The 19,857-nt window shown below is 47.3% G+C and overlaps 1 protein-coding gene across 1 annotated transcript in view; it reads right to left on the bottom strand.

Moving 5' to 3' along the window:
• Positions 1 to 296: 296 nt before the first annotated feature.
• LOC141161982 (uncharacterized) overlaps positions 297 to 19,857 on the bottom strand; it is an 86,020-nt gene continuing 66,459 nt past the window's right edge. Inside the window, exons 2-3 of the mRNA XM_073647575.1 lie at positions 13,477 to 13,585; positions 297 to 2,595 (exon numbers count right to left, since the gene is read on the bottom strand). Coding sequence (XP_073503676.1) covers positions 1,703 to 2,595; positions 13,477 to 13,537 — 954 coding nt within the window. The 5' untranslated portion in view covers positions 13,538 to 13,585 and the 3' untranslated portion in view covers positions 297 to 1,702. The remainder of the gene's footprint in view (positions 2,596 to 13,476; positions 13,586 to 19,857) is intronic.

Raw genomic sequence — 19,857 nt, 5'->3', positions numbered from 1 at the left:
ACAGGTCGAACTTGATGGACGCAAGTCTTTATTCGGCTTTACAAACTATGTTACTATGTTACTATGTTACAATAAAAAGATAATATCTACCTCAACATGATATTAATACAAAAAATCCAGGTCAGGATATGAAGAACAAGTCCTCACACAGGTTCATGTCTTGGAAAATATAGATACCCCCTACACACAGTATGATGCCCTCACACAGGATAATAGTGGCAGTAGCCCCTACACAGTTGATAGGGGTCCTCACAGTCAATCCACATAATATAACTAAAGCCCCTACAGCTCCACCCCAAATAATGACTATAGCCACTACAGCCACACCCCACACAATATGACTATAGCCTGTCATGGGTGTGTCATAAGTGACAGACATCCTCCCTGCAGTTGGTTGCAGGGCATCTCTATGTTTGGCATTACAGACAACGTCTTAGAGGTTGTCTCTAGGACCCAGTGGTTACCTTCCTCTGGCTAATTAGCACCCTGGCCTGGGTGTATAAATACTTGCTGTGTTTAGAGGGAGGTGCCGGCGATATTCATTTACTCCTTTACAAGGCTTAGCAAAAGCAGTACTTCTTTCTCTCTGGAGCTTGAGGATGTGTGCGCATTTGTTTGGAGTCGTCTAAAGCTAAGCAATTTCCCCGTTTGTACTCTCTTGTTGTCTTTAGTGTTCAGTGGGGATCGACTAGTGTTCATCTCCTCCCTTCCCTAGCCTTAGCCATATGCCATGGAAATGCAGGGCTAGGCACGCGTGTGGCGATTGGTGAAGAACCAATATAGGGTCATTAGGGAAGACAGGGTGACACTAGACCAGCCTAGGAGGTCTCCACTCCCCCCTTTCCCTAGAGTTTGGGCTCCCTTTCCCTCTTCCCTTTGTGTTGCACTAAGTCTTTCCCACACCTTGCATGACATAGCCCCTATAGCTCCGTCCCACGCAATATGACTATAGACCCTACAGCTCCACCCCACACAATATGACTATAGCCCCTACAGCTCCGCCGCTCACAGTATGACTATTGCCCCTACAGCTCCACCCCACGCAATATGCTTGCCATTCCCACAGCATGATGGTTGCCCTGCACATAATGATGGTGTTCCCCACAGCCCCACATCATAGTATGATGGACCCCATAGTCCCTTCACATGATGATGGCACCACACAGCTGCTCCCCCACACAAACGGTATGAGATGCCCACAATTTTTCTTTCCATTAATTCCGTGTTGCATTATTTCTCATGAAGCTCCTGAAAGGTTAAACTACCTGACAGCAGTGTTGTATACTTCTGATGGTATACCTTTAGTGTAATCTCCAACATATAGACCCATAAATTCAATTCAAAACTGAATAGGTCCCAAAAAAAATAAGTTTTGTACATTGCACAAAAATAATGAAAAATTGCTGCTAAACGTTTAACCCTTCTAATACCATAAAAGAACATTTGAAAAATTATGCTGACATAGTAGACATAAGGTAATTGTTATTTATTAACTTCATTATGTAGTATAACTATATGGTTTGTAGGTTTAAACATTCAAAGTTTGAATATTGCACATTTTTAGTTATCACGTTCATTACTAACAAAGTACAGCATGTCAGAAAAAAAACATTCTCAGAATAACTGGAATATATGACATTCCATCATTATTACCACAAAATGAAACGTCAGATTTGAAAAATTGGGCTTGGTCACTAAAGGATTAAAATGGCTGCTTCCCAATGTGAGTTCTCTGATGTCTAACAAGTTGTGTTCTAGTTGAAAAATATTTCTCACATTCTGAACATGAAAATGGCTTCTCTCCTGTGTGAATTCTCTCATGTCTAACAAGATGAGATTTATTAGTAAAACATTTCCCACATTCTGAACAAGAAAATGGCTCCTCTCCTGTGTGAATTCTCTCATGTCTAACAAGGTGAGATTTCTGAGTAAAACATTTCTCACATTCTGAACATGAAAATGGCTTCTCTCCTGTGTGAATTTTCGCATGTCTAACAAGATGAGATTTTGTAGTAAAACATTTCTCACATTCTGAACATGAAAACGGCTTCTCTCCTGTGTGAGTTCTTTGATGATTAACAAGATTTGATTTAATAGGAAAAGATTTCTCACATTCTGAACATGAAAATGGATTCTCTCCTGTGTGACTTTTCTCATGAATAACAAGATTTGATTTATTAGTAAAACATTTGTGGCATGCTGAACATGAAAATGTCTTATCTCCTGTGTGAATTCTTTTATGATTAACCAGAACTGATTTATCTGTAAAACATTTCCCACATTCTGAACATGGAAATGGCTTCTCTCCTGTGTGATGTCTCTCATGTGTAAGAAGAGTTGACTTAGCTGCAAAACATTTTCCACATTCTGAGCATGAAAATGGCTTCTTCGTTGTGCGAGCTCTTTTATTTTCCACACTTCTCCTGTGAATTGTATTTTGTTTAACAGTCTGTGATGAATCAGGGCATTGTACTTTGAAAGGATCCATGTCTGTGATGTTGGCATGCTCTTCATATGGATCTTGTGCAAAGCTACAAGCAACTGCTTTAAAATGTGAAGATATGAGATGTCTTTCGGAGCTCCTGATACAGCCATCTGCCAAGAATAAAATTGATTTAATTTGTGAACAAAATAACCAAACTTTTTTATATTTAGATAAATATAAGGAAAAAAAGTGAAAATTAAAAAATTACATACAAATTACAAGGTGTGTAGCAAAGTTCTATTATTAACTGACTAAAGTGTCATTAACATTATTTGATGATTGCACAAATAATCAATTGTACTAATGTTTCTTACCGATCATTGGCCAGTGCAAACATCAAATGACAAAGAATAAAACATTTGTCATTGGTTGTATATATTTTAAATGAGCATAAAAATGATCATTGTCGATAGAGCATCATCCCCTTTGTGTAAATAGAGGATATTCTGTGTGGCGCCCTGCTGTGCATTGGTGCCACAGATCCTAGAGGGGTGCATGGACGGATTCCTCCACAAGAGGCCCTCGTAACATTCACACACCTCCACCTTCCACCTCAGACCACCAGAGGGAGCCCGGATAGGGATATAAAAAGGGAAGGTGGAGCTAGGCAGTTCAGTCTAGTCTGTGAGGAGGTCAGTCTGCTGCAGCCAGAGAAGTTGCCAGTCCAGCCTAGACTCAGGGAGCTCAGGTTAGTGAGCCTAAGGCGTGCCCACGCCATAAGAGCGGTGAAGAGTAGCGAGGCATACTGCCAGTGTGTAGCCTAGTGAGGGCCCCGAGAGGCCGAAGGCAAGTGGAGTAAGCGAGCTACATAGGGGCAGACGAGCTTAGCCAGCTCACCCCAAGATCATTTACCGGACACCGGGTCCGCGTCTGCAGGGACCTCTACGACCAGCAGAAACTACCGGAACCCCTGGCGAACTATATGTCCCAGGAACACCAAAAGCTGACTGATATACCTGGGTCAGGAGTCACTGAGGCCCAAGAGACCAGGGAGTGTGAACTCCATCAGAAGGCCCTACCACCAGGTCAGCCGATGCAAGACAGAGACCAAGTTAGGCCTAGCTCCAGGCAGGTCATAAACTTATCAGGAAAAGGCAAGAAACAGGAGGCCCCACACCCGCTCACTGGGGAGAGTCCTGAAATGCACCCTTCACCCTATAGTGCCCTGGATCGTGCCTGAAACACCACCAGTAAAGGTACTGAAGTGAACTGTCGTGTGTGTGCCTATTCTTCCTCCGACCCAGCTGGGTCCCCTCTGTCCTGCATCCCCTCTCCTACGCTGCCCTGCGGCCCTGCTCCACCTGTGGGGAGCTGCACCACCTAAGCTGCCTGATCACCAGCCTCAGAGGACTGTAGCAATGCTGGTGATCCTCACCAGACACCACGGGTGGCGTAACAAACCTTTTCCTATCCCATATACCTTTTCCCCATTCCTCCTTTGCTTTTAAGAGTGACCCCAGGGTACGGCCCCGGGAGCCGGCCACCACGGCATCCCCCAGCACCGTCAACTAGGCTCGGGCGCCGAGTCGCCCCCATCCCCTGGGCGCGTCATCTCTTCATGGTGTCACGAACAGGATTCCGTGCCCGCTGCAACGACGTAGTGTTGTGCCCGTTGCCACCGGGTACTGTGCGCCTTTACTTTATTCTGAACTATGTATTTAACTGTGGTGAAGATCGCCGCCATTGTTGTGCCGACGAGCGGGAAGAAGGGCGTAACCGCGGGAAACTGAGAGGCGTACCTGCTGAAGCGCGCGAAGCCCCGGACACGCCCCACGCCTCAACGTCAAAACCAGGAAGCGGCAGGTCCTGGAAGGAGCCTCGGTGAGCGCTCTGACGTAGGACGCAAGTGACGCAAGGTCCTGAAGAAGACCGTCACCTGCGGAGCTCCGGCCTACCGGAAGAAAAGAAAAGAAGGTAGGCCACGGTTCGCTAGGGGGGCGCCAGAATGTCCGAGGTTAACCACCCTGATGTTCAACCCGAGCTCGGCGCCGAGCAGGCCGAAGCAGCAGCTCCACCAGCAGGGCCTGTAACCCCTGTCATACCCATGGCCCTACCGTACATCCCTGGAGTGAAGTGGCTCCCCCAGTACAGCGGCAAACCAGATACCCTGTCTGGATTCAAAAGGAAAATATGCTGTATACTGGACATGTACTTTATGACAGGCAAGCTAAGAGCAGCTGTGGTATTAGGACAATTGACCGGTGCTGCGGAGCGAGAAGTGGAAACCTGGTTGGCAGCAGACCAGGAGTCAGTGTCCGCAATTTTTAAAAAGTTACAGACTGTCTTTGAGAATCGTACTGAGACAGACCTCCGGATGAGGTTCTACAACTGCTCTCAGCAACCGGAGGACAGTGTTCGGGACTATACCTGGCGTTTACAAGGGGCCCTGCAAGCTCTGAAACAGGTTAGTCCAACCAGCATCAGTGATGAAAATAAAATGCTGACGGAACAGTTTATCCGGGGACTGAGGTCCCAAGAGGAGAGCAGGACTGTACGTTGGTGGTCCCTGGATCATCCAGATGCCACCTTTGACACCCTTAAGGACATTGCTATAAAAGGACTGCAGCCCCTGGAAACAACTGCTATCCAATATTACCAGGGTGGGGCCACCCCAGTGCCTGCAGTGTCCACCTTTTCCCCGGTGGCTGCTGAAGCCAAGGTTCCAGCAACGTCCCCTAGTGAGCTGGACAGCCTGCGCTCTGAAGTGCGTCAGTTGAGCAAAACCCTGACCACTGTACTGAGTGCCCTGCAGCTGAGGACGGAGCCCAAGGCAGAAGGAAGGATCCTGCTAGCCGACAGCCCTGAGGATGTCCCCTGGATGAGAGGGAGGAGGAGGACAACGCCGCCCGCCGAGGGACCCTGTCTGCCACCGCTGCCACAAGACAGGTCACACCGTCCAGAGCTGTCCTTTAAATGAGAAAACCCTGGGGCCGAGGGCCGACACCCAGGAGTAGACCCCCCCAGGCCCATCAAACTGGTACCGCAGGTTCGTGGGAGGAAGACCTTTCCTGTCCATTGTGCGTGACGGCATCGCAACACCCGCTCTGCTGGACACAGGATCTCAGGTAACCATCATGCCTGATGTCCTCTACAAAAGGTTCTGGTCTATAGACGAACTTCACCCACCAGATCCAAACCTTTCCGTCTATGCCTCAAACGGCCTCCCCCTTAACCTAGTCGGGGTTAAGGATGTGGCAGTAAAGATCGGAAGGGTGGAACTGAAGGACCAGGGACTGATTGTAGTAGAGACTAATCCTGATGATACCAACTTGTATATGGTACTTTCCACTAATATTGTTAGTAACTGTTTGGGAGAAGTGTTGTTCTTGCTCCAACAGATAGCTGACACTGCCAGACCAGGGCAGAGAAGGGCGCTGCAGAAAGAAATCCGAGCCCTTATGTATCAGCAACAGGTAAAGCTAACAGGCGGTGAAATTGGTAATGTACGGGTGACAGACCCGGTATCCATTGTGATTACCCTGATGAGTGAAATGCTGATTTGGTGTAGAGCAGCAATAGGTCTCAAAGTACAGAGCTACCAGGCGGTAGTAGAGCCCCTTAGCTCGGAACATAGGCCTACACTCTTAACTGCCAGAGGGGTAGTGGATGTACGCAATGGGAGGGTGCCCGTACGCCTCCTAAACTATGGGGAGGACGAGGTTAGATTACCACGCTACGCCACTGTTGCCAAACTGTACACAGTAAATAACAACTCCATACACACGGCGGAGTCCTTTACCTCACCAGAAGAAGTGGAGGATAATGACCCGGCAACCCAGGTGGAGGATTGGTGTTAACAGCTCCATGTTGGGACAGACACCACTCCTGCCCATCAGAAGCAGGGTGTACACTGGGTGGTTCAGGAATACGAGCAGATATTCAGTAAGCACCCACTCAACTTTGGGAGGATTAAGGAGGTTCAACACCATATCCCCACAGGTGACCATCCACCCATCAAAGAAGATTACAGGCCTATACCACCAGCACACTACCAGAAGGCGAAGGAAATGTTGCACGACATGAAGAAGGCAGGGGTAGTAAGGGATAGTTGTAGTCCCTGGGCAGCTCCCCTAGTTCTAGTCAGGAAAAAGGATGGAAGCATGAGAATGTGTGTAGATTACAGACAAGTAAATCGCATTACACATAAAGATGCATACCCTTTACCACGTATAGAGGAATCCCTGGCTGCCTTGAAGTCTGCAAATTACTTCTCCACCCTTGACCTCACTAGTGGGTACTGGCAAGTAGCTGTTGCTGAGGAGGATCGGGAGAAGACGGCCTTCACCACCCCGATGGGACTCTGCGAGTTCAATAGTATGCCGTTTGGACTCTGCAACGCCCCCGGAACGTTCCAAAGATTGATGGAGTGCTGCCTGGGACACCGCAACTTCGAGACTGTACTACTATACCTGGACGATGTGATAGTGTACTCCAAAACGTACGAGGACCACTTGAAGCACCTGGCGGAGGTATTTGAGTCGCTGTCCCGGTATGGGATGAAGCTGAAGCCCTCAAAGTGCCACCTGCTCAAGCGAAAGGTACAGTACCTGGGGCACATTGTTAGTCCAGAGGGAGTAGCACCAGACCCGGAGAAGGTCACTGCCATCCTGAAATGGCCGGAGCCGAAGAGCCTCAAGGAGGTACGTTAGTTCCTGGGACTAGTGGGGTATTACCGGAGGTTTGTGAAGGACTATACTAAGAAAACGGCGCCTCTGCAAGACCTCCTGGTATGACAGTCCCCCAGAGGCAGAAATCCCCCGTTCCAGTGGGGTAAGGAGCAGGCTGAATCCTTTAATGTGATGAAGGAGATCCTGACCGGCGAAGAGATCCTAGCCTACCCTGACTACAGCCAACTGTTCCTGCTGTACACTGATGCTAGCAACGAAGGATTAGGAGCTGTACTGAGTCAGAAGCAGAATGGCCAAGAGAAGGTGATCGTCTATGCAAGCAGGAAGCTCTGCCCGACCAAGAGGAACCCGGAGAACTATAGCAGCTTCAAGTTAGAGTTCCTGGCCCTGGTCTGGGCCATCACCGAGCGGTTCAAGCACTACCTAGCCTCCAGTAAATTCACTGTCTTCACTGATAAGAATCCCTTGACTCATCTAGAAACAGCCAAGTTAGGATCCATGGAGCAACGGTCGATGGCTCGGCTGTCAAACTACCAATTCACTATTAAGTACCGGGCGGGCCGCAAGAACGCCAATGCCGATGCCCTGTCCAGGATGCCTCACCAGTCGGACACTGAAGAAGAAGTGGATGACCTGGAGGAGATTGAATTACCTGCCTTTCATCGGAATGGAATGGTCCACGAGCAACGAGCCTCCAGGAGGCCTCGCGGTAAGACGTTAAACCCCCTGCCTCACCACAGCTGGAAGGAGACCCAGGGCAGCGACTCGGTTGTCAGCCGTATCAAAGAGCTGATAACCCAGGAAGGTTCCTCCCTGGAGAAGGAAGCGTCTCTACAAGCCAAGCAGCTGTGGAATGAGAAGAGCCGGTAGTTCATCTATAGAGAGAAACTGTGCTGGAGGTACGTCAACCCCAAAACCCATGAGATGGTATGGCAGATAGTGGTGCCAAAGACAGACATCCAGATGGTGTTGGAGGCCTACCACGATCAGGCGGGCACTTTGACTGGAGGAAGCTAGAAACCCTGCTGAAGTGTCGGTTTTATTGGGTAGGAATGCGCAGTTCCATCGAGAGGTGGAGCCGGAATTGTGGACCCTGTAGCCTCAGAAGAAAAGACTACAGCAGCTTGAAGGCACCCCTGCAACCCATCAAGACGACTCGTCCCTTGGAGATCGTGGCCCTGGATCATGTCAAGCTGTCACCCAGCAGGTCAGGATATTCCTATGCCCTGACCATGGTGGATCACTATTCCCGGTTCCTGGGGGTCGCCCCCGTCAAGGATCTGAAGGTAGAAACTGCGGCGAAGACGTTTTAGGTGTATTTCTGCAGGCCCCACGGATACCCGGAGCAGGTGCTGGCAGATCAAGGCTGAGCCTTTGAAGCCAAATTGTTCAAGGAGTTCTGCCATCTGTACGGGTGTAAAAAGATCAGGACTTCACCGTACCACCCCCAAACCAACGGTCTCTGTGAAAAGATGAATAACATCGTCATCGACCTGCTGAAGACCTTACCACTAGAGGAGAGAAATTAGTGGCCAGACCTACTACCTGACCTGGTAGATCTGTACAACCACATACCTGTGAGTTCCACCAATTGTACTCCAGCATATCTCATGCGAGCCATACCCGGGAAGTTGCCCATGGCCCTGGAGCTTGGTGTAGTAGAACCAGAAGCAGATATGTCCACTGAGGACTGGGACACGACCAGACAGGAGCAGTACAGAAGAGTACAGGCCTGTGTCGAAGACAGTCTCACTCGGGTGAGGGACAAGCAGGAAGCCCACTAAAATAAAAGTGCGCCCGCAGAACCCTTCACACCAGGAGAAGTGGTGTTAAAAAGGAAAAGGAGAAACCACAAACTTGATGACCAGTGGGAGAGAGAACCCTACACTGTGTTAAATTCAAGATTTGATAACAAGAAGACCTGTTTGATTAGCAAAGACGGAGGAATAACGACTGCAACGGTATCTAGAGACCATCTGAAGTTGTGTCCAGACCTGCTAATGCCCCAAGAAAAAGTGCCTCTCACCGTACTGGAGGAGCCTAAAGAAGCAGTACTCCATGCTGACTTAGGAGATTTCCCGGCAGATTGGCCTCAACTAGGAGGAGCAGTAATAATACCTGTGATCCACTTCTTTCAACAGCCAGAAGACCCTCCACAGCAAGTATAGCCTGTAAGTGCTTCAGAAGAGCCTGCTCAAGAAGAATCCCCGGAAGAAGGATCCCTGGTTGGAGCAGAGCAAGAAGGCCAAGCCAATGGTACACTTCACTTGCCAGTCCCATAGAGCGGTTAAGGCAGTTTTACAATCTACCCACACGTAGAACTGACAGGGTAGCATACGGTGCAGACACAGATACCATCCACACTCCCGTACTACGCAGATCGACACGTAGCACACAAGGTCAGATCCCTGTCAGATACAGAGAGTAAAGAAGGAAACTCTGACAGTGTAAATAGTTGCCCCTGGGGTATCATATTGTGTATTTTTATGTATATGTATTTATGAACTTGTGTTTTGCCTTATAATGGACAATCTAAGTGAAATGGACACTTTCTCTTGTTTGCCTCTAACTACCCGTAAGGGTACATAAAGAACTTTGTGGCTGAGGACTATGTGCAGCCCAAAAACTATTTGCTGTAAATAATTGCACTCCCTGGAGTGCCCCTTTAGGTGACCTCAGAAGAAAAACCTGTCTGGTGTGGCACTAACGGAGGTCCAACTCAGGATCACCATGCCCCGCAGCCACCCCAGGGCCTACGTGGAGGGTTTGCTTTGGACAGGTCCCTCAAGCTACCAAGTACTCTAACCCATGAGATGGACATCCTGTCGGGGAACCTCACCGCAAGAGACTTGGATTCTGAGGCTGCTTATTGAACTGTATATATCTATTTATTATTTATAATGTTTCATATGTAATGTTCAAGTCAAGTGCCTCCCATAAAGGGAAGAGTTATTGTTTTGCTGTTATAAAAAGTACTTCAGTCCGGGAGTACTGAGCTTTGCTAGGGGGGAATGTGGCGCCCTGCTGTGCATTGGTGCCACAGATCCTAGAGGGGTGTATGGACGGATTCTTCCACAAGAGGCCCTCGTAACATTCACACACCTCCACCTTCCACCTCAGACCACCAGAGGGAGCCCGGATAGGGATATAAAAAGGGAAGGTGGAGCTAGGCAGTTCAGTCTAGTCTGTGAGGAGGTCAGTCTGCTGCAGCCAGAGAAGTTGCCAGTCCAGCCTAGACTCAGGGAGCTCAGGTTAGTGAGCCTAAGGCGTGCCGACGCCATAAGAGTGGTGAAGAGTAGCGAGGCCTACAGCCAGTGTGAAGCCTAGCAAGGGCCCCGAGAGGCCAAAGGCAAGTGGAGTAAGCGAGCTACATAGGGGGCAGAGGAGCTTAGCTAGCTCACCCCAAGATCACTTACCGGACACCGGGTCCGCGTCTGTAGGGATCTCTACAACCAGCAGAAACTACCGGAACCCCTGGCGAACTATATGTCCCAAGAACACCAAAAGCTGACTGATATACCTGGGTCAGGAGTCACTGAGGCCCAAGAGACCAGGGAGTGTGAACTCCATCAGAAGGCCCTACCACTAGGTCAGCCGGTGCAAGACAGAGACCAAGTTAGGCCTAGCTCCAGGCAGGTCATAAACTTTTCAGGAAAAGGCAAGAAACAGGAGGCCCCACACCCGCTCACTGGGGAGAGTCCTGAAATGCACCCTTCACCCTACAGTGCCCTGGATCGTGCCTGAAACACCACCAGTAAAGGTACTGAAGTGAACTGTCGTGTGTGTGCCTATTCTTCCTCCGACCCGGCTGGGTCCCCTCTGTCCTGCATCCCCTCTCCTACGTAGCCCTGAGGCTCTGCTCCACCTGTGGGGAGCCAAACCACCTAAGCTGCCTGATCACTGGCCTCAGAGGACTGTAGCAGCGCTGGTGATCCTCACCAGACACCACGGGTGGCGTCACAAACTTTTTCCTATCCCATATACATTTTCCCCATTCCTCCTTTGCTTTTAAGAGTGACCCCAGGGTACGGCCCCGGGAGCCGGCCACCGTGGCATCCCCCAGCACCGTCAACTAGGCCCGGGCGCCGAGTCGCCCCCATCCCCTGGGGGCGTCATCTGCAATAATAAAACAGGCATGAGATAAGGAAACAAATCATCATTGCTACATCAGAATGAAAGCTAATAATCCCCAATCACCTTCCTATATCATCAATCAGTACTCATTGATGAAGTTATATTGTCCTTGCAGCAGGGGCGGCCACTGACTGCTTGGGGCCCCTGTGCAAGAAATGTGTCTGGGCCCCCCACCTTTTATGGCAACAAAGCTGCAGATGTACATATAGCCACACACATATATACCTCTTAAATAGCCTCCTTTATTATGTATATTGCCGTCCCTTATTACACAGTGCCCTCTCTTGTTATATACAGCACCTTCCCTTACATATTGGATTATTTATAGCCCCTTGTCTATATTACATACTGTCCTCTCCTTTTAGATATATAATGCAATGACGGCTGATGGAGCATGGGAAAGCTTTTTTAATGGAGGAGCTGATGGACTGGCCTTCTGGGCACCGGCTGCTCCATCAGCAGTCATTTTATATCTAACAAGAGATGACTATGTAATAAAAGATTGCACTGTGACTGACAAAAATAACAAGAATACTCTATGTAAGGGACAGCCCTGTACATAACAGCAGAAGAAGCTATATGAGACGGCATCATATATAGCTAGAGAGGATGGTATGTAATAAAGGAGAGTGTTATACATAATAAAAGATGAAATTATATAACTAAGGATAGCGCTATACAGTTGTGCTCAAAAGTTTACATACCCCGGCAGAATTTTTGCTTTCTTGGCCTTGTTTCAGAGAATATGAATGATAACAAAAAAAACGTATTCTCCATTCATGGTTATTGGTTGGATGAAGCCATTTATTGTCAAACTACTGTGTTTTCTCTTTTTAAATCTTAATGACAACAAAAATCATCCAAATGACCCTGATCAAAAGTTCACAAATCCCCATTCTTAATACCGTGTATTGCCCCCTCTAACATTAATGACAGCTTGAAGTCTGTGTGGTAGTTGTGGATGAGATTTTTATTTTCTCAGATGGTAAAGCTGCCCATTCTTCTTGGCAAAAAGACTCCTGTTTCTGACCGTGTAGTAACCGTGTAGTAAATTGGTCGGCGCTTTTTAAATAAAGACACGGCCAGAATAAAGTATTTTAATGAAATAAACACATGGTTTTCATTTTTTTTTCATTATACTCTCAATCCTCGTATCCCTCATCTCCTGAAAAAAAACGTAAAATAAAAAACAACAATATCCCTCACCTGTCCAACGTCACGACGTAGTCCATTGGATTGTCCCTCGGCGATCTGGGTCACTTCTACAGCAGTGACATCAGCAATCACTGATGTCACTACTGTAGAAGACAGCAATGTATACTGACAAGAAGTGTAAAATCACTCCTGTCAGTGTACATGCTGCTGCAGGAGTGAGGTCACTGGGGTTCATCAGCTGAAGATCAGCTTATCAGCCCCGGTGACCTCAGCACAAGTACTGGTGGGAACATTCTTGAGAATGTTCCCATGCAGCACCGGTGCCATAAAGTAAGGTCACGTAAGCTCTCAGCTGATCTTCAGCTGAGAGCTCATGTGACCGTCACGTGACCGCAGGTTCAGGTAAAGCAGTACACTGCTGGGAGCAAGCGCGGTCCTGGAAATACCGCCGGGAGGACAACATCGCCAGGGGACATCGGGAGGACACCGGACAGGTGAGTATAGTGTTTTTCTTTTTTTACAGCGAGTAGTTCCCAGCTCGGCTGAGGGGACTACTGCTCCCCTCAGCCGCGCCACTCTCGCTGTTATCATGGCCATGGAGCAAACTTAAAGCTGGATAAGCCCAGGCAATTCTCTGCTTTCTCTTATAATCTACTCCTGGCTGTGACTATTAGACAATTACCTTAAAACAGAACCGTTTTTTAAGCTCCAGTATATCAAATAGTTAACTTAGATTATATATTAAAGAAGGAACCAGAGCCATGATGCATATGATACAAAACACTAAACTAGATACGTTACTCATGAGGTTTGTTACTTGTCTTTGATGATCTGTCATCCCAGTCTATTCTTCAATCCATATTATAGATGCACACGGAATTATTACATATTGCGCTATTACACTATCAGCCATATATAATCTATATTTTAGCTGAATGGGGGAATCTATGGCCAAAAAAGCTGAGAAAACACATAACATAAAACTTTAAGCCTAAAATTGTCTGGTCTGGTGAATGAGGAGAATGTGACTCTTCTCTGCTTTATTTAGTGGTGACTCCGCACTGGGGCAGTTACCTGTAGGAACGTCCTCTTTGCACCCCTCATCATCCCGCACATCGCTTCCTCCTTTCTCCATTTTGGCTTCAGAATTTATATTCTTCAGATATTTGCCTGGATGTTAAAGCTGTGAAAGAGATAATGTAAAATTCATAGACAGAAGGAAAACTCACGTGGAATATTCTAGTTGGACGCTTTTACTACAAGCTCACGTGGTACTTCAGCCTCAAAAACATGCCGACGTATCCACCTCCTATATCACTAGGGCTGCCCTCAGTCAGTACGGCGGCGTGTAGTGAGCAGGGTCCAGTAATTGTAACACATTACGACAAAGTGATTTCCTTCATTATTTTGTCTTCAGACTTTGGATACACTAGTGTGGCGCCCCTGAGGGTTCGGTCGCCACAGGGGTACTGCATCTCACCCAGTGGTGTGGTATCTCACTCTCGGGTAAGGAAGGAGTACAGCTCAGGACCCTAACACCTGCATCCAACACACCACTCCAGGCCAGTAGGAGGGGCAAGATGCCTCCCACGTACTTTCTCAGCCCCTTCCCTGGCTGGAGTGGGGGGGGGGGGGACTTAGTAAAGGGGAACCACATAGTGGGTGTGGGTGGAGGAAGCAGTTAAGGGGAGCACATAGAAGAAAGATATAAGTACAGACACCATCTTAGAAAGACAAGCCAGTCAATCAGTGTTCAGTCAGAGGAGGAAAGTGACAGGAGCAGAGGCTCTGTACGAGCTCTGCTCCAGAGGTGGGCCTGGACAGTGAGGCCCAAGTCTGAGAGGAGAAGGAGAGAAGAGAGGAGAGGGAGCAGGAAGGCTCCTGGAACCAAAGAAGGGACCCTAGGGGTACGGGCCGCGCAGAAGGCCACCCGTATGCCCGCATCTACCGGGAGGTGGAGGGGTCAGGCTGCATACAGGGTACCGGATCCCTCAACTAGCAAAAGATTGTAAATCTTAACTAGAAACCGGAGGCTGCAGTATTTCATGTCCTGTAGCCAACATTCCATGCCTGTCTCGCAAGGAAGGTAGCTATGTAGGACCCAGGGGACGGAACAGACGTCGCCCGCCAAGGCCCGCAGATGCTGGACTGGGACACTTGGTATGAGGTTCAGGGAGACAGCCAGAGAGAATACACAGAAGGGGGTCCTGCTATGTACTCCGGAGCTATCTGAGGGTGGACTGAAACCCTCACTGAGTAAACGCAGCACGACGTGGACAGTTACACTGAGCTCTGTAACTTGGACTGCAATAACCGTGAGTAAAGACCCTGGGGCTGCACCACCTTGTCTCTGTGTTTCTTGCTGCGCCATCACTCCCTGCACTACAACGCCCAGCACAACCTGCAACATCTTCTACACTGCCCTGGAGCTAGCTCTACCTGTGGAGAGCGACACCATCCCTGCTGCAGTAACATCAGCTTCAGAGGACTGCTCCGCAACGGCGGCCCCTTTAGCAGCATTCCACAGGTGGCGTAGTCGGACTCTTTAATAAAACCTATACATATAATTTTCCCTTGGATTGACCGCCCTGCGTCAGGGACCGGGTCACCGCCACTGTGACTACAACCCCCAGCATCTACCGGCCCGGCACCGGGTACCCCACGGCCCAGGGGGCGCCTCACTAGTATTTTTATTTTTCCATTGTTTTATCTGGAAATGTTGTATTTTGGGGGTACATGATATTTTTGTTAATGGGGTTGGAAGCAATTTAGCAGTTGTTTCTTTTCAATGCATTCACTTCTGATATAAATATCATATTAGAGGAGTCGTCCACCCCTTTTTTAATATTTACATGCAGCCCAGTATAGTTGTCTAAACGAAAGAAATAAAACATGCTCATCTACCGATCTCCAGTTTTCCTCTATAGCTCCAACGAGGGCGGTCATGACTGGGGGTATGCACTACAAGACCACCTTGTCTGTCTAAAATGATTACAACCTACCAATGTACATCTCAAGCTCATAAATAATCACGCAAAACTGTCACCACAAAAGTTTGGGTCAAGTGCTGGCACTCTTCAGGAAGCCTTAAAGGGGTTTTCCCACGAACAAAAGTTAATTTTAACCCGACGTGACATATACAGTGCCTACAAGTAGTATTCAACCCCCTGCAGATTTAGCTGGTTTGATAAGATGCAAATAAGTTAGAGCCTTCAAACTGCAAACGAGAGTAGGTTTTATGAACAGAAGCATAAATCTTACAAACCAAAAAGTTATGTTGCTCAGTTGAATTTTATTAAATTTTAAACATAAAAGTGTGGGTCAATTATTATTCAACCCCTATGTTTAATACTTTGTGGAATAACCCTTGTTTGCAATTACAGCTAAAAACCGTCTTTTATAAGACCTGATCAGGCCGGCACAGGTCTGTGGAGTTATCTTGGCCCACTCCTCCATGCAGATCTTCTCCAAGTTATCTAGGTTCTTTGGGTGTCTCATGTGGACTTTATTCTTGAGCTCCTTCCACAAGTTTTCAATTGGGTTAAGGTCAGGAGACTGACTAGGTCACTCCAACACCTTGACTTTTTCCCTCTTGAACCAGGCCTTGGTTTTCTTGGCTGTGTGCTTTGGGTCATTGTCTTGTTGGAAGATGAAATTACGACCCATCTTAAGATCCTTGATGGAGGAGCGGAGGTTCTTGGCCAAAATCTCCAGGTAGGCCGTGCTATCCATCTTCCCATGGATGCGGACCAGATGGCCAGGCCCCTTGGCAGAGAAACAGCCCCACAGCATGATGTTGCCACCACCATGCTTGACTGTAGGGATGGTATTCTTGGGGTCGTATGCAGTGCCATCCAGTCTCCAAACGTCACGTGTGTGGTTGGCACCAAAGATCTCGATCTTGGTCTCATCAGACCATAGAACCTTGAACTTGTCTGTCTCAGAGTCCTCCAAGTGATCATGAGCAAACTGTAGACGAGCCTTGACATGACGCTTTGAAAGTAAAGGTACCTTACGGGCTCGTCTGGAACGGAGACCATTGCGGTGGAGTACGTTACTTATGGTATAGACTGAAACCAATGTCCCCACTGCCATGAGATCTTCCCGGAGCTCCTTCCTTGTTGTCCTTGGGTTAGCCTTGACTCTTCGGACAAGCCTGGCCTCGGCACGGGAGGACACTTTCAAAGGCTGTCCAGGCCGTGGAAGGCTAACAGTAGTTCCATAAGCCTTCCACTTACGGATGATGCTCCCAACAGTGGAGACAGGTAGGCCCAACTCCTTGGAAAGGGTTTTGTACCCCTTGCCAGCCTTGTGACCCTCCACGATCTTGTCTCTGATGGCCTTGGAATGCTCCTTTGTCTTTCCCATGTTGACCATGTCTGAGTGCTGTTCACAAGTTTGGGGAGGGTCTTAAATAGTCAGAAAAGGCTGGCAAAAGAGATCTTTAATCCACACATGTGAAGCTCATTATTCTTGGTGCCTGAACTACTTCTTAATACTTTAGGGGGACCAAACAGAATTATTGTGGTTTGAGGGGTTGAATAATAAATGACACTCTGAATTAACTTTTAACGTTTTAAAAAAAAAAAAAAAAAAAAAACAAAAACAAAATTTGCTGCAGTGCATTCCCCACTTCCAGGCTGATCTACAGCACAAATGTCACAATGCCAAGTTAATTCCGCATGTGTCAACCAGCTAAATCTGCAGGGGGTTGAATACTACTTGTAGGCACTGTATGTCATAGATTGTCTCCCCTTCTTCGATGCGGACTCTGGCGCTAAGCCCGTATTGTTTCAGGCACATGACAGAATTGCGATCCACCCACGGTTGTTAAAATGTTAAATACCACTGTCTATCTCTGACAGCGACATTTAACATGGCCGTGCCAGAAGCGTGTCATAAAACCCGCCCATGACATGATTGTGGGTCATCGCCGATGGGTTGGCATAACAACCCGGGGTCTGCAGGAGACCCCTGTGGTTTTCATAGCCGATCTGCTATGAGCGTCGTACAGTGGCGGGTGTTTATAGCAAATGAACATTTCTGCTGCACATAGCAGGGCTTCAGCTATGGGTAACAGAAGCGATCAAAGATTGTGGCTTCAGGTCTCCCATGGAGACTACTGAAGAAAGTGAAAAGTAAAAAAAAATGTTTTTAAAAATATTAAAAAATTTAAAAGAACATAAAAATTTCAAAGCATCCCCCTTTTGCCCCATTCAAAATAAAATAATAAAAATTACATATATTTGGTATCACCGCATTCAGAAAAGCCAAAAATCAAAACGCCACAATAACGTTTGGTTGCCGCAACATTGCAGTAAAATGAAAAAACAGGCAATCAAGACAGTATTTAGCTCAAAATGGTATCAATAAAAATGTCAGCTCGGCGCTCAAAAAATAAGCCTTAACCCAACCCCAGATCCCGAAAAACGGAGATGCTACAAGCCTCGGAAAATAGCGCTTTTTTTTTTTTACAAACTTTTTGGGGATTTTTTTCCACCACTTAAATAAAAAAGCACCTATACAAGTTTGGTATCTACAAATTTGTAATGACCTGGAAAATCATGATATAACTCTGGGAAGAAAGGTAGCAAAAAGCAAAAATGGAAAATCTGAAGGTTGTGAAGGAATTCATCAATAGATATTAGAATAATAAGCTCCACAATTGGATGTGTTTAAATAATATGTTCCTGTGCTGATATAATCTCATCAATGTAAACTAGAGCAATATGGGATGGAAAATATGCGGCCAGGAATAAATATGCAGCTAATGAATTCTTTTGTGAACCCTGCTATTGGAAGTGGAAATAAAAAACAACAAATTCTGAATGAAAAAAGAGGAGCAAGAGAAACCAAATACAAACGACAATGTGTCTATGCAAATTCACAGGGCTTGGGAAACAAACAAGGATATTTGGAGCTGCTAACACAGGAAGAGAGCTATGATGTCATATGGATCACTGAAACATGGTGGATGATACACATGATTGGAATACAAACCTTGAAGGCTACAACTTATATATTAGAAACCGGATTAACAAGAGTGGAGGAGGTGTTGTATTGTATGTTTCAAAAATGTATATCTCCACAGAGATCCAAGCTTCAGAGAGTGGTAGCTTTTCAGAAACTGTTTGGGTAAGAATAGTAGGAGAGAACAGAAAGGACGCTATTGTAGGTGTTTACTATAGGCCACCTGGACAGACTGAAGATATGAACTCTTTTTACATCAGATGTCTCTGTTCTCAAAAAAGTACGACATAGTGATCATGGGAGATTATAACTATCCATATATTTGTTGGGAATTTCTTTCAGGCAAAAGTAATGGGTCCAGAAAATTCTTATCTTCTCTTGCTGGCAACTTTATCATTCAAAAAGTAGAAGAGAAAACAATCTTGGACCTACTTCTTACCAACAGAGAGGAAATGGTTGAGGAAGTAAAGGTGGCTGGGAATTTAGGAGGCCTCCGATCATGCCAGAGGCGTATCTAGGGAGAGGGGGGCAGCCAGCAGGGGGGGCGCTGTTGGGCCGCTTAATGCAGTGCTCCAATGTGTCTCCCCCAGCGGCAGCATTCTGCCGCCCCCTGGACCCGGATTCGGCAGTTCAGTGAGCCCGGTTGTCAAGCTGACATCCGACTCACAGAAGCTGCAGCGCACCAGCTCCCAGTGATTGCACTGATGTCTTTCAAATGCAAGTACAATTGAAGCTCTGACCTCCAGGTCAGAGCGATGCCAGCAGCGTGATCAGGTCATGTGATCACGCTGCTGACGTCACTCACCGGCGCTGAAGCTGCAGAGGCGCACATTGCTGGAAAGTGCTCTGTTCTTCAGAGCTGAAGACACCACAGATGTAATGGAGGGGAAGATTCATTGTGTGGGGGGGTGATTTATGGTAATGCTGGGGGAGATTTACTATGGAGGGTGATTTATGGTATGGCTGGGGGGGGGATTTACTCTGGGGGGTGATTTATGGTATGGCTGTTGGAATGATTTACCAAGGTGGGGGTGATTTATGGTATGGCTGGGGGGTAATTTATGGTATGGCTGGGGGGTGAATTACTGTGGGGGTGATTTAAGTTGTGGCTGGGGGGTAATTTATGGTATGGCTGGAGGGGCATTTACTGTGGGGGGTGATTTATGGTATGGCTTGTGGGTAATTTATGGTATGGCTGGGGTGTGTGATTTACTATGGAGGGTGATTTATGATATGGCTGGGGGGTGATTTATCGTATGGCTGGGGGAGATTTACTATGGGGGGGATTTATGGTATGGCTGGGGGGTGATTTACTGTAGGGGTGATTTACTATGGGTGTGATTTATGGTATGGCTGGGGGGGTGACTTACTATAGAGGGTTATTTATGGTATTGCTGGGAGGAGATTTATTGTATGGTTGGGGGGATTACTATGGGGGGATTTATTGTATGACTGGGGGGGAGATTTACTATGGGGGAAGATTTA

This window comes from Phyllobates terribilis, unplaced genomic scaffold (assembly GCF_046119375.1).
Source record: "Phyllobates terribilis strain yellow unplaced genomic scaffold, ASM4611937v1 Scaffold_9__5_contigs__length_417890890, whole genome shotgun sequence".
In the NCBI taxonomy this organism is placed as follows: Eukaryota; Metazoa; Chordata; class Amphibia; order Anura; family Dendrobatidae; genus Phyllobates; species Phyllobates terribilis.
Note: the sequence above shows the minus strand (reverse complement) of the source record. Positions and strands in the feature narration are given on the sequence as shown.